Source organism: Anabrus simplex, chromosome 1 (assembly GCF_040414725.1).
Source record: "Anabrus simplex isolate iqAnaSimp1 chromosome 1, ASM4041472v1, whole genome shotgun sequence".
Classification (NCBI taxonomy): domain Eukaryota; kingdom Metazoa; phylum Arthropoda; class Insecta; order Orthoptera; family Tettigoniidae; genus Anabrus; species Anabrus simplex.
The window spans coordinates 1636431439-1636447418 of NC_090265.1; the positions used below are offsets into that span (position 1 = coordinate 1636431439).

Consider the following 15980-nt stretch of genomic DNA (forward strand, 5'->3'; position numbering starts at 1 on the left):
TCCTCCAATTACTAATACAATTTCAAAGTACTTTACATCACATTTTAGACCACATACCTGATACTTCATGCGGTTGTTCCATCGGCCGATGACCGTTCGGTAGAGTTCTAAGCCTATTCCTATTTCGATTACGCAACGAACATTCAGCACCCCCGCACACACGTCCGCTTCGCTTGCAGGGCTCCCATCGACTAAGTGTTAACATCACGAAAGATCTTCATTGTTATAATCACATAAATGGGATTGTAAATAAAAGGTAGAGATCTCTTCACATGGTTATGAGGGTATTTAGGGGTTGTAGTAAGAATGTAAAGGAGAGGGCATATAAGTCTCTGGTAAGATCCCTACTAGAGTATGGTTCCAGTATATGAGGCCCTCATCAGGATTACTTGATTCATAATTTTACTAAATGCCTTCGCTGGCAGGACCTAGTGTTTACAGTGCACTACGTCTTCTGGTATGGTCTAGAGCAACTTTGTTACCTTCATTGATCTGTCTCTGTCTTACCCTTGGCTTTGACAATATGAAAACGACTGAGGTATGAGCGATGCTAGTAATGCCAATCCTTCTGCAGCCTTTCCCTGCTATGAATGGTGTGAAAATGTTGCTCATAGGGTCGGTTGGTGCATGTATTTCAGTGAGCTTGGCAGACCGATATGTAATAACTTCTGTCTCGGTGAGGAAACCAACGGGAAACTACCTCACTCCTCATTTCCCTAGTACGCCTCTTCAGTAATCCCTAGGCCATTTATGATAGCTGATGGCGGAGCTATTGATGATCCAACCAACCTTAGGGCTGAAGACTGAATATATACAGACACACATAATCTTACTAAATAATAACGGTAAACATAACAATTCACTAAACACTACATTATTTACTACATATCACGAAGGGATTTAAATAAATTTAAAACTAAATGGTAACAAAATCTTTGAATAAAATCACACCGATGCGTTAACCACAATTAAAGTTGAGGAACATAAACAAAGCCACGTGGTCTAAGCAAATAAGCACATACGGTAACATGGGGGTCGTCTGGAACGTCAAGTATAAACTAGATCTGGACAGAGCTTTTCATCCAGATATGCTTAGTATTTTTGTCTCATTTCGTTTAGGCATTATAATAGTGCGAGTTTGCAAACTATAAGCAAAATAACTAACCGTGCATACTCCACTTACCATCTTCATCCCAGCCTCCTTCCACCTGATAGGCTGATGTTGCTGTGCCGAAGAGAAAACCGTCCGGAAAGCTGTTTTTCTGCGCTAAGCTCACTCCAAGCATTAGAATAAGGATAACTCTTGATAATCTTCTTTGTATCAGCTGAAGAGACATATCTTTGTCGGCCTGTCAGGGGAATAGTCAATTCCTGGAGTAAAAATAAATAAAATGTGAATAACAAAGATGCATGCGCCCATTGAAATTGAATAAGAATAACGAAAGGTAAATAGTAGTAATGTAACGGTTCAAATCCCGTTACAAGATGATATCTGTATTTTTATTATTGTATGATTTTATCTGAATTTTATTATTATTATTATTATTATTATTATTATTATTATTATTATTATTATTATTATTATTATTATTATTATTATCATTATTATGTCAGTATTATTATTATGTTATCTGTGATATTGTTACTATTATTGTAATTATCAGTCTTATTTAATTCGATTTTGCAATTGCCTGTTGCTTGCAAGATTGTACTTAGATGTATGCATATATGCGTATGTGTAGTATAACACTCAATACCTGTACAGTGAGAATTGTTGTATATATCAGAGATTGGGTGTGACGTTGGGACATTGTGCAAGATTAGTGGCGATTCTGCCAAGTCATCGCCGCGCCATGGCTATGTCATCGTATTTATTTAGAATATGCGCTCAGAGAGTCAGCCGCCTCCGGGCTATTTCACCACTGTATGTAATATTTGCCGCGTTGTGGGAGTATATCATTGTTATTTCTGGAGATTACGTAGCGGTGTCAACCAACGTCTATATAAGGTGGATGCACATTGTAGCGTCAGTCATTAGTTATACGGATGCAGTACAGTGAAGAAGTCTACTAGATCAAGAGACCTTAGTTGGTCAGTGAACGAGTGTGAACGAGAGATGGAGCAGACTCAGTGAGCCATTAATCATTGGTCATTGAGAGAGTGAGGCCAAATGGTTGGTCCGTCACTTAGTGGAAGACACGGACGCAAGGGCTTACCATGAAGTCAGAGAGGCCAACCCAGGACCTACCAAGAGGTAATACCATATTGACTTACAAAGAAGTCAGATGAGATGGAGAAGAAGCAGTCACAAGGATGTATCACCAAGTTAGGCGTGACACATCTACAGTAAACACCAGATCAAAGGAATACGTCGTAATTACACTAAAAGTGTTGAAGGTACAGTCAAGTGAATAAGTGAGGGAAATATTTCGTATAAATTGTTAAATGTCCGGTCAAGAAGAATTCAAATTCATGCCTAGTTTCTTTCAGTTGCAATGTCATAATTTCACATTCTCATCTGTTTTATCGCAACAAGACTCATTATTTTTGATATATTATTTAAAGAATATATATTGTTCTATCAAACGAATTCATAGTTTTATTTCAATGAAAGTAAAATATCTTAACCTCAAAATTAATGGGGAAACCGAACGCCAAACTCCTTTTCCCAGAACTTATATGGTATGTTGTCAAAAGTAAGCTTATTACCCCACACCTTAGAGATAGTCAAGAGTCTCATTCTATTATTGCTGTACTGAGTGACAGCTGGCGCCCTTCAAATAACGTATGTGTAAGTAAGCAGGTAACAAGTAAGTGTGAGTACAAGGTTCGACGAGTGTGTATATTATTTAATGAATGTTAATTTTCATAATTTCCATTTTAAATGCAGATATTCAGATTTCCAAGTAAAATGCAGTTTAATATGTTTCAAAAGTTAGTCAGCAATTCAGGGAAGTCACAGTAATAATGTATAGTTCTGTACATAGCAGAGTCGAGTTGGAGGAAACAGAATTTAGAAATAAATGTTATATTATTATTATTATTATTATTATTATTATTATTATTATTATTATTATTATTATTATTATTATTATTGTACTGGGGGTACACTTTAGACGGCCAATTAAACTACGCGCCTTATATAAGGCCATCTATGTAATCTAACTTGAACTAGTGTACAACAAGATACTCTGGTATTCAACCGCTAGATGTCTCCATTATCGGTTTAATTGCTCCCCCTAGGGGGATGAAGTCTAATTATTTTATAAGGGAATGTTTATTTTGGCTTTTGGAAATCCTTAGGTTTTGAGGATTGTTTTGTTTATGTATCAAAGTTGACAGCACTTCAGCTGGTTCCTTCTTCAAACGTAATCAACGTATCAGAAACTTGGAAATATTTTCTTTAGCCAAATAAAATTGGGAGTGTGAACAGGAATCCAGCCCATCAGTAAAGAGTTCTGGAAGTTTCCCCTCAAAAATACTATAAAAGCTGAGCGCTTTAAGGCCGTCTAGTCTGATTTGCTCCAGTGTAAGGAAGGTGATTTGATGTGAACCAGGAAGCAGATGCGCGGCCAGCGTGAGAAGGGCCCAGCGACTCAAGGTAATGGCAGAATTTTCATAAACATATGATAGTTCCTGAGGATAGAGTGAGGGGAAGGTTTCAACCTCTTTTTCTAATGTAAATTTATAAATGTTGTGGCTTAAATGTAGAATTTTCGGCAAGTCTGAGGACTCTGTTCTATTCCCTACTGGGTAATCACATGAATGGGATTGTAAATAAAGGGTACAGATCTCTGCACATGGTTATGAGGGTGTTTAGGGGTTGTAGTAAGGATGTAAAGGAGAGGGCATATAAGTGTCTGGTAAGACCCCAACTAGAGTATGGTTCCAGTGTATGGGACCCTCACCAGGATTACCTGATTCAAGAACTGGAAAAAATCCAAAGAAAAGCAGCTCGATTTGTTCTGGGTGATTTCCGACAAAAGAGTAGCGTTACAAAAATGTTGCAAAGTTTGGGTTGGGAGGAATTGAGAGAAAGAAGAAGAGATGCTCGACTAAGTGGTATGTTCCGAGCTGTCAGCGGAGAGATGGCGTGGAATGACATTAGTAGACGAATAAGTTTGAGTGGCGTTTATAATTGTAGGAAAGATCACAATATGAAGATAAAGTTGGAATTCAAGAGGACAAATTGGGGCAAGTATTCATTTATAGGAAGGGGAATTAGGGATTGGAATAACTTACCAAGGGAAACATTCATTAAATTTCCAATATCTTTGAAATCATTTAGGAAAAGGCTAGGAAAACAACTGATAGGGAAACTGCCATCCGGGCGACTGCCCTGAATGCAGATCAGTATTGATTGATTGAAATAAGCAATTTAAGATAACAAAGAGTGATTACCCTCTGTTGGTTCCCATTTAACTTGGAATGGGATGACTTAAGTTTCTAAATCTCTAAATTTTGTAATACTTATTTCCCATTAACGTTTCTCATTTAGTCACTCCGGTGAAGTATAGGACTAGCCTCCGTATCTTTGGGCCGTAAGCCCACTTGTGGTTTGTACTATTTCCAGAAGGAGTTCAGGTGTTTCGCCTCCTTGCACTTTGTTTATGGCTGGTTATAACCAACCTTTTTCTTTTGTCGTTAAGGCAGTTTAGTATGGACAACCATTCCGCTGTTTGTTCACTAAGTGTTTCTAGTGATAATTCCCTTTGGGAACAGTAAATTATATCAATGTTGAGCAACAGATAAGCCCACATCTGGGCAACTTGGTGTAAATACTTTATACAACCGAGAGGTTGTCAAGTGGGACTTAAGTGCGCAATAAGGAATGGATGCCTCTGCGAGGCTGGACTATGATATAGCTGGAGCGCAGACTCCTACAAGTGTACTTTCCGGAGCAAAACATGCTCTTCGTAAAATATCGTTCCTGTCAACAGCAATGACGTTCTTTTCTATGAAATTCAACCAAACGTATAACAATTGTGAATTTTTTACCTGATTTTCGGACTCTTAAGACCTTGTTATTGCTAGAGCTGACGAGCCCATTAATATTGTTTTTATTCATTCAGGTTTTATATTTATCAACCTTTAAGCCAAAAACGAAAACAAATAAAATGTGTATATTATTGTTTTAAATTCTGATCTAGTTAATCCCTTGTCCACTCCATCACCCCAGACGATTCTTATCCCTCTGTGATCCGCGATCATTGCTTTAAAAGTGGTAGCAGAGCGTGGTTGATTGGGCCTGGAAAAAGCCCCTTTCGACGACTTTATCTAAAATTTGGATTTGAACGCTTGAAATTTTTCGATTTTCCGACTTTTCAAAATGTTTTTCAATATATCTGGCCCTAGAGAGGTTCTTGTTCCTTAGTGTTTGTGCAAGGAAGAGATAATTTATGAATTAGCTATTAGAAAGTTTCAATCTAGTGGCACGGTTGCGACAGATGCGTCTAGACTCAAAGATTCTTTAGAGTTTTTTTAAATGCTATTTGTTCGGGGCGTCGACACATGTCGATCTTTAGCCCCTTACTGGCACCGTATTGTATGAACCTGCGTGTAATTGGAGTGGCGGTAAAGTGTGGAATGTTGTGTGTGAGGAAAGGAAATTATGGACGTCACAAATACCCAGTCCCCAGGCCAGGGATATTAATCATTAAAATTTAAAAACCCTGACCCGGCCGGGAATCGAACCCGGGGTCTTCTTTATGGTTGCCCATTTGTATTCCTTTTTATGAAGAGAAGCAAGTTGATGAGGCTTTAACCACGATCTCCACCAATATTCCTGATCTTGCATTTGCGATGAACATTCTAGTACGGCTAACTCCTTGTGTCATCATATTTCCGTGGTGTTCTGTAAGGCGAATCAGTTGTTATCTGGGTTTGTTAGTGGGCAGAGTTATTATGTTGCAACATTTTAAGTGTTCTTTCAGTGTTATTATTGTTATTTTAGCTGCGTGACCTTTATCTAGTCTTTCGGACCTTACATCGTCATAGCACGTGTACTATATCACCTTCCTAATCGGTTGTCATTTTAAGGTGTAGTTAACTTTATCTGCGTTATTGTTGGGTATGCCTGTGTGGTAAATTCTCAGGTGTAGACCTACTCTCCTAATACTGGTTCTGAGTCTTTAGACCACCTGCTCCGTGACCCTTTGCTAAGCTCAATTGGTTCTCGTTTCTAGTTAGTTATCTCCATTTGTAATATACGTTTATTTCCTTGTGCGATTTGCCCATGTTTTATTTTTATATTCGTCAGGCGTTTCTATTTTCATTTCTTGCCGTTATGACATGTGTGTCACTTAGGTGCTAGCTATCCGTAAAAGATGTTTTCTCTTAATGGTTTAAAGTGGTTTCCTCTTGGCCTATACCCTTCTCAGTGCAGGTCGTGTACCTTCTATGATGCGAGCTTATTCATTTCCTACGCGGGATCGCAGTTTTCTCTGATTTTGCGTCACGTGGTGAATCGTATGTATTCTAAGTCGTCTGGAAACGATTCCTAGTGTGTCGAATGCATTATTTATTTATTTCGGTTGGGATTCTGCTATTCCTTCCTATGGCAAGCAGTACAGTGGGACCGAGCCAAGCGAAGATTCTTTCCTTCCAGAGAGCACGTAAATAGGTTACATCCTCGTAGGCTCTCGCTTCACTAATACTCGCTCTTGCTGGTGACACATTGTTAAATCCAGGCCCGTCAAAACCCGGTGAGCTGAATATCCTCTATCAAAACACGAGGATAGACCGGGCTGAGTGGCTCAGACGGTTAAGGCGCTGGCCTTCTGACCCCAACTTGGCAGGTTCGATCCTGGCTCAGTCCGGTGGTATTTGAAGGTGCTCAAATACCTCAGCCTCGTGTCGGTAGATTTACTGGCACGTAAAAGAACTCCTGAGGGACTAAATTCCGGCACCTCGGCGTCTCCGAAAACCGTAAAAGAGTAGTTAGTGGGACTTAAAACAAATAACATTATTAAAACACGAGGAGTATAGCTAATGCTGTACTGGAATTTAATATTGCTTTCAGTGATCTAAATACCGAAGCCGTCCAGAAGGAGACAATGAAATTCTATGTAATAGTTATGAAATATTTCGTCTGGACAGAAAGGCAGTACACGATAATAAAGGATTAGGCGGTGATGTCTTTGTAGCCGTCAAGTCCACGCTGAGTCCAGTATCAAGGACGGATTTAGCAGGTAGCTGGGAATGCACGGTGGTGTAAGCAACTGTCTCTCTAGGCCAGACAGTGTTTATTGTTTGCTGCTACCTGCCACCGGACGAAGTGAAGAATCGGGTTAGTGATCTTCGTTAAGACTTTAAATAGAGTTACAACTGCCGCTAATATCTAAGCAGAGCGCCAGCCGCTGCTGTTCTCAGCGGGGTCCGACCTCCTGGATACAGTCAAACAGGACTGTCCGTGGTCCAACCCACCTCAACCTCTTCTCACAACCCCAGCTCCCCCCCCCCCCCCCAGGCCTTGCCAAACAACAGCTTACTCACCCTCATACTCAGCCTACTCCACTATCATATCCAGACTAATTCAGGGCCCCCTCGGTGGACCGAGTAGCCGAGACCCTGAAAAGCCCTAAACAGACCCCCCCAACCCCTCCCAAGCCCAAACCAAGAGCAAGAACTACCAAGCTTAAGTCCTCACTTCCTAAACTGCAACACAACATCTTAAGATGAAGCACTGGTCGCGGGAGACGAGGCGGTGCACTGCTATATGCTGCCAATTAACGATGCTTTAACATCTGTCAAACGTACAATTTAGTTCAAAATTTACAGTGCAGCTAACAACTCGCACACGCAATAAATTAAGTTGCGTACACAACAACGACAGGGCCCTCTGGCGCTTACACTGACAAATTCAACAGTGAAGCAACATTGGGCATGGCTAGTACCCGGATGGGTGACCCTGCCGCCTGTCCTTGAAACATAAATTAACAGGAACTATCCCACCAGCCATGGCACGAGGGAAGTAAATCATGCTCCCCAAATACGCAACAATAATAACGCACTCCATATAAATGACAGCCAACAATCATACCTATTATTATTATTATTATTATTAATATCAACTAAAATTATATTTATCGTTTTTAATACTTATTTTCCACTACAGCCCAGGTAAGGATCGCTAAAGCGAAACCGGTACTGGGATAATAAGCAAACCACAGGATATTTGGGTGGCCTCCCACCAGTCACCCAGCAGTAGCCGACCTCACCAGAGCCAGCTGCCAGTCTGCCAACCTGCCTGCCATTGTGCGGCCACAAAGCAATTTGTCAGTAGCACTCAGTGCAGTCACTCGCTCGGTTCTTGTCACGCTGAGATACGATTCCTATACGGACGGTACTCACTGAGTTGCGCCAAGTAACGAGCCGGTCCTCCTAGTGAGTTTGACCGACCCAGTGCTCTCCCCTAACCCCCCCCCCCCCACACCACGACCTCATCATGTCAGACCTTCCACCCTGCAATATGGCCAACCCTAGTGGACCGAGTAGCTGGGGCCCATATTCCAAAACCTTTAACTCCCCCCCTCAATGTCACCTTCAACCGGACTGATCCCTACAATGAATTCAACTACATCCGCAACCCTATGCCATTCAAACCCTCCCCACCCCTTCTAAAGCGCCACACACGTCACATAGCCACAAACCTGTACCCGATTTGTCATCTACTCCACAGTGTAGTGGAAACACTCAATAACTGCATCTATATCATACCCAACAGCCCGACCGACAACCAAACAATCCTCACAACCCTACATGAAAACAGAATATCTCACTTGCTCATGCAAACCGCACCCAGCTACCCCTCCAACCCACCGTTTCGCACCCAGCTGACTACAACAAGCGAAGTGGAAAAAGAAGACGAAGAAGGCCACCCCACTACAGCAGCTACAAGCGAAGCGACAAAAGATGATGATGATGATTGCCACCCCAATGCAGCACCAAAAGAAGTGGTCGAAGAACGCCAGGAAGAGGACTTCGAGCAGCCATTCCATTACACTAGGAAGGTCTGCAAACATCCCATATCCCAGACATCCTCATCATCCCACTCTCGAACCCAGGACTGGTACCGCGATAGAAGCAATCCAGCCAATAATTAGCACACCATATTGCCATCATTGAGGAAACCCATAACCACCACCTAATTAATACTTCTACAGTAAACAGGTCTATACCTACCATACTCAATGCACTCCTGCACTCTGATATCCCCACCCCAATCAAAAATCAACCCTGTGGCTAATTCTTCCAACCAATGAGAACCTTCACCCAAAGCCTCTCGCCCGCACCAAACCGCAGAAACCGGCTCCCAAACAACCCCGCAAACCACAGAAACCGCCTCCCAAACAACCCCCAAAACCAACAATCCAAACACAACCAAATTCACCCAAACCAAAGCTAATAGCCGCCATAAAACTTTTCAAATCACTCCACGCACCGCAGCCGCAGCCGTTCAAACCAACCCATCCTCCACTACCACCACACCACCACACCACCACCTCCATCCCCACCCGGACTCGATCCCCTCCCTCCCCCGCCGCCGCCACCCAGCAGCCCTATTGTAACAGAAGTCAGAACTGAAGCCCAACCAACCCAGCAAACAACCCAATCTCCAGCTGCTCGCGATTCACACATCCAGACTAGGAGGAGGCGTAAGAAACCTCCTCCCATATCATGGGCAAAACCAACCCACTCAACCTTCCATCCCACCCTAGTAACGCAATGTTACAAATGCCTTAAACTCTACCACTCTGCAGCAAACTGCTCAGAATCGACACGATCCAACATATACGGTGGCCCTCACCATCACTCTGTCTTTAAGGTACCAAAGAACCAGCCGAAGTGCGCAAACTGCCTAGGCAAACATGCGTATTCCTTTCCTGGATGTCCTTACATGAAAAAGGCTGTCAGAAGGCACTACTGTCTCCAGCGCCATGTCCCCCACCCCCTGCGAATCCAGCTCCGACTATACCACCCTCTCCCTACCTAACCCAGAACCCCAACAATCTAGTCTTCATACTACTAAGCCTCCCCACTATGCAGAATTGGCCAGCCCCAGCACCACCCACCACACATTAAAACAGTCCCAACAAGAAAAATTCCCCCCACCCAGCCCCTCCTGACTACGTCGCCTTACAAACTCCCTCTCACCAACAATACCTTATGCTTCTTCTTCGCCTCCCTATGCATCCCAACAACTATGCATCAGATCACGATAGTTAAACAACATCGGGCGTGGTCACTCACTGCTTGGGTGGCCATCAACCGCACTGCTGCCTCACCCCCCAAAACGCTTTGCGCACCTAATAATGCGAAATAAGCACTCACTGCGCACTCGCGCCAAGCTATACTCTGGCCAATAAACGACCAAAACTATTCCCTAACCCAAACATTCCACCAATCGTTAAAGTAGGGAAAGCACTGCTATGATAAGGCTCTCAAAACCAATATAGGTTGACAGGCCACAACGCTCGCGACTTAGTTTCTCACGTTACTAAGCCGACGAAAGAATTGGGTCTTGCTTGCTTGCTAATATCTAAGGCCGTATTGTGTTGTGTGGGGACTTTAATATTAGTCAATTAGCATGGTCTCCAGACGAGAACGGTATGGCACAACCTGTTATTAGGAGACATAGTGAAACTGTTTCGTATTTCGTTACGTTATCAATGAAAATAATCTGCAACAGATATTTTGCTTCCTGACTAGGGAAAACAATTTCCTTGGGTTAGCTTTTATTTCTGAAATTCAGGGCAGCAATATCTACTGCACAGCGGGCAGTGGAGTTTAACATCTCTCTGCCAAATAAAATAGTACCGAAGCCGTCCAGAAGAACTGTATATTTATGGAATAAGACTGACTTTAGTCAGATGCGAAAATTATTTTCTTTACTTCCGTGGAGTATACTACTTTCAAAGCTCGTAAATTCCCAATCTGGTACGACAAAGAGTTTTTAAAAACCTGAAACGAAAGGAAAAGTTAAGGAAATACTTTCATTCATCGGCTCAGCTAATCGATTATATACGTTTCTCCACTTTGCGTAAAGAATTCAAAGCACTGCAGGCATTTAAATACAGGGAATATGTTAAATTAGTCGAGGAGGACATACATACCAATCCCAAGCAGTTCTGAAATTGTATAAACAATAAAATAAAGTCAACGAGTCTTCCGTCTAGGATGTTTAATGGCGATCAAGAAGTGAGTAATACTCAAGACATCATGAACATTTTTGCAGACACTTTCAGTAAATACCACGCCTCCTCATGACTTGCAATTCACCGTTCGAATTTCTCAGCGACTCTACGCTGGAATCCGTGGTGACGTCTGCCAATGAGGTTATGGAAATTATTTTGACAATTGACATCAACAAGTCAAATAGGCCGGATAATATCCCTGGTGTTGTGTTAAAAGCGTGTGATTTGCCTTCTATCTTTCAGTCGAGCAAGTGTCTGTTATACGCAGATGATTTAAACATCTTTAAGGTAATAGAATCTGACTATGACTGTAAGCTTTTGGAATCAGATTCCCTTCGAATGAGTGAAGCTGGGTATTTCCCCTCCGAGTGGAAGAGAGCCTATGTTGCTCCAGTGTTTAAAAAAGGTGGATAATCGTGAATTTAATAATTATAGGCCTGTTTTCTTGCAATCACTGTTGTCGAAGGTGGCTGAGAGAATAGTGTATACGAGGCTGTGTACATGTTGGAACCAATACCTTTCGAATGAACAGCATGGTTTTGTATATGAGCCTTCCACGGTGTCAAACCTTGGCTTATATTGTAACTACATCTCCCAATCTTTGGACAATGGCTCACAGATAGACCCCATGTATCCTGATCTCTCGAAGGCTTTCCACACAGTACAACACAGCGCTCTGATTCTTAAATTATCTGCGTATGGGATGCATGGAAGGATCGTAGAATGGCTGAAATATTATCTATCCGGTAGAACTCGTCTTGTAAAATCAGGTGTTCCACAAGGTTCAATTCTAGGGCCCCCTCTATTCACTTTGGTCATTAATGATTTGCCTTCTATCTTTCAGTCGAGCAAGTGTCTGTTATACGCAGATGATTTAAACATCTTTAAGGTAATAGAATCTGACTATGACTGTAAGCTTTTGGAATCAGATTCCCTTCGTATGAGTGAGTGATGTAAGAAGCGGATGTTGCAGGTCAATGTTTCGAAGTGCAATGTAATCACCTTCATTCGTCGTGTATAATTATACTTTCAATGGCGTATATTTAAACCATATAGATATGATCAATGATTTAGGTATCATATTAAACAATGCAAATGGCCTCTCCTTCCAGAATCATATTGATTATATAACAAGGAAATCTCTTAGGCTTTTGGGTTTTCTTAAGAGAAATTGTACGGATTTTGTTTCAGTTCGAACGCTGAAAAATCTGTATATTTCCTATATTATATCAGGGTTACAATATGATACCGAGATCTGGATACCACCCCAACAATATTTAAATGACTCACTGGACAGAGTGCAGGTAAAATTTATGAAGTGGGTTAGGTACAGGGGCTTCGTAATTAAGATGCCGCCTTTATTATATGATGCGTTTTGCCAACAGCTGCAAATGGAGAATTGACTGTTGCGTCGCAAATATGCTAACGCAGTGTTCACAATAAAATGTATAACAAATAGATTAGATTGTCCGGAGCTTGTGCAGGTAATACCATTTCATGTTCCGGCACGAAGCACAAGGTACAGAATCACCTTTCATGAGATCAAGAGTAGATCGGAACACCACAAGAGTTCGTGGTTAATACAGTCACTGCGGACACTGAACAGCCTTGAGGAATCTGTGGATTGCTTCTCTTCTCATGTAAAGATAATTAGAAAGGCAGTATTACGTATGGAAAAATAATATATCACTACGTAGTATTGTAAGATGTTAATTTTTGAACATTATAGTTTGTGATTATTTGTAAATAATATGTAATTTTATGTAAATAATAAGTTAGTTGTAGGTATTTCCTTGTAGTACGCCATCTGTAATTAGGAATAGCCTGTTGGTGGTTAGTAAATTTATCTAGCTCTCTATCTTTTAAAAAGTTTCAAAAAAAGCTGAAGAATGAACTCTTCAAAATCACGAAGTACTGCAATGAAAACGTAGATATGCCAGAGAATTTTGTAGAAAGCAAAGCAGTACTTCTGCACAAAAAAAGAGATTACAATATTGCTCCAATTAAAAAATACTAAGCCTTGTTTCACATGCAGCAAAAATATTCACATGCATATCAAAAAACAGAATCAAAATGAAAATTGAGCTGAATCTAGATGATGATCAGTTTGGGATCAGGAAAGGAGTAGGAACGAGAGAAGCTATTATAGCACTTAAAACCATCTTGAAGAGAACACTAGAGCGTAACAGAAATACATATACATCTTTTATAGACCTGGAAAAATCTTTTGACAATGTTCAGTGGAAAAGACTGTTTAAAATTATGAAGGATGTTCATTTGGACTGGAAAGACAGAAAAGCAATACTAAACCTCTACATCAATCAAAGAATCAACGTCGAAAGTAATGAAAAAGTATACAAGGTCAGGATCAGGAAAGGCGTAAGATAGGGGTGTTCCTTATCACCATTTCTATTTAATCTGTACATTGAAGAGGCCACGAAAATTTTTAAGTCAAAAACACCAGGCATTAAAAAAATGGAACAACTGTACACTGTATTAGATTTGCCGATGATATTGCACTTCTGGCTGACAATGAAAAGAACATGCAGATCATGCTCAACAAATTAACATCCATCTTAAAAGATTTCCAACTTAATATTAATGTAACAAATAAAAATAGTGTTATGGTTGTAATCAAATCTGAAATGAAGCCAGAGGCACATCTCAGAATTGGAAATATTTTAATAAAACAGGTGCACACGTTCTGCTACTTAGGATCAGTTATTGCCAATGACAACAGATGCACTGCGGAAATAAAAAGAAGAATTTCCCTGTGTAAGAAAGCCTTTGAGGAGAAGAAGCAGCTCTTAATTAATAAATCCTTACATACTGAACAAAAGAAACTGTTTATCAAAACATTCATTTGGAGTGTGCTGCTATATGGCTGTGAAGGATGGAGTCTCTTGAAGGAGGACGTGAAACGACTGGAGGCAGTGGAAATGTGGCTATGGAGGGAGATGACAAGAACTAGCTGGATTGAGAAGAAAACTAATGAAGTAGTGCTTAGAGAAATAAACACCCAGAGACATTTAATAACAACGATAAAAAGGAGAAAACCGTCAGTTTTTGGTGACATGCTCCGACATAATGACTTCATAGAGAACTTGTTCGAAGGCAAGGTGTTGAGAAAGAATGGCAGAGGGAAACCACGGAAGAAGATCATTGAAGAGGTAGTTGAAATGATGGGATGCCAAGGTTATGGAGAGATGGAAAGGATCGTGGAGAGAAGAGATCATTGGTTGCAGCGACAAGGCAAGCCTTTAGATAATGATGATCTATCTTTTGAACCCACCCCGACTGGAGATTGATTATATGTGGTAGTTCCTGTGGCATACTTGAATTGTGCTCATTTATGTTTACTGTTTTTTTTTCCTTTATTCTTATCACGCTGGATTTTCTTATTTGTGTTGTCTACTTAACATGGAACTTCTTGTTTGTGTTCGAGATGAGTTTCTACCTTAAATTTCGGCCCACTATCTGGCCTTCTTGATTGGATCACCCATGATGTTCCTTGTATTTGATTATTTGTAGGATTATATTTTGCGTGAAATGAGACTTTATATGGGAGTTCTATGCTTCTTTCATGGATATACATTGTCTCTTTTGTGATTAGGCTATTTATGACGTGAGAGGATGGGAGGATGTATTGGGAGTATGTTGCTCGTTTTTGAGAATTCATACATCTTCTCTTGATATTTTGGGTATATTTTATGAGGTTGTAGCGTAATATCCATACTTGTGCTTTCTGTTTTCTGCTTTCTCCTTTTAACATAGGTGAGATGGGATCATCTTGGAGTGATTATCCCTGGTAAGACATTTCAATCAGTGGGAGGCTTGTTTTGGTCTTTTGTATTTATCGGTGCAGTTCTGTGCTTGCGTTGTTCACTCCCTGGGAGCTGCCGTGTTTTAGTACTGGCAGGTATTTATGAGATAGTAAATTATCTTGTTGTTGACATGGTGTTGTTTATCACTATGAGGTTCTCAATTTTCCAGGAGTAGCTTCTGGGTAGTATGTGCAATTATCCATTGAAACTGAAAACCTACAACCTGTTTTCCAGTCAGGGACCGGGTCAGGAATGAAATGAATGAAGCTCCCATCCCGCGACGAGGATAGGAATTGTGCCGGCTGCCAAAGCCTGTCGCACTCCTCTGGGGCAATGCGTAATGACTTACAATTGAAATGAAATGATATTGGAGAGTGTTGCTGGAATGAAAGATGACAGGGAAAACAGGAGTACCCGGGGAAAAACATGTTCCGCCTCTGCTTTGTCCAGCACAAATCTCACATGGAGTGACCGGGATTTGAACCACGGAACCCAGCAGTGAGAGGCCGACGCGCTGCCGTCTGAGTCACGGAGGCTCTTATCCACCGAAATTTTTCCCTAAAATTCTATTGTGAGTTAGACGTGCCAACCTTCCCTCAAAGGGCGTTCCGGAATTTCTGTACTTCTCGGATTTTCTGTCTCTATGTATGCAATTCTTGTGATGAACTTCGGTTTCGCTTTCCTTATTTAATATCTTGGCTTATGAGGTATGACCTTGTACGAAAACCCACCAGTTTAAAGGTTGGACATCAGGTCATAGAAAAACTTTTGGTCCGGTGTGCGAGCTTGCCCCGCCTCCCACCCCCCCCACCCCCCCCCCCAGATTTCTTGGATATTGTATAATTTTAGATTGTCTTACTCCTGTTATCCCTTTGGTGAGTAATCCGGAGACAGAAAAGACATTTCGTGTTCACCTGTCTCAAGTAAAGCCGGCGTGAAGGCCTTAGCTTTATTAAGTAAT

At 41.2% G+C, this 15980-nt stretch overlaps 1 protein-coding gene across 2 annotated transcripts in view; it reads right to left on the reverse strand.

Annotated features, from left to right (window-relative positions):
* The window catches only part of LOC136863261 (myrosinase 1), a 209232-nt gene that overhangs the window by 178778 nt on the left and 14474 nt on the right, over window positions 1-15980 (reverse strand). Inside the window, exon 2 of one of the 2 annotated variants that reach the window (XM_067139647.2) lies at window positions 1184-1371. In XM_067139647.2, coding sequence (XP_066995748.2) covers window positions 1184-1337 — 154 coding nt within the window. In that variant the 5' untranslated portion in view covers window positions 1338-1371. The remainder of the gene's footprint in view (window positions 1-1183; window positions 1372-15980) is intronic. The other variant, XM_068225644.1, reaches the window with a different exon arrangement.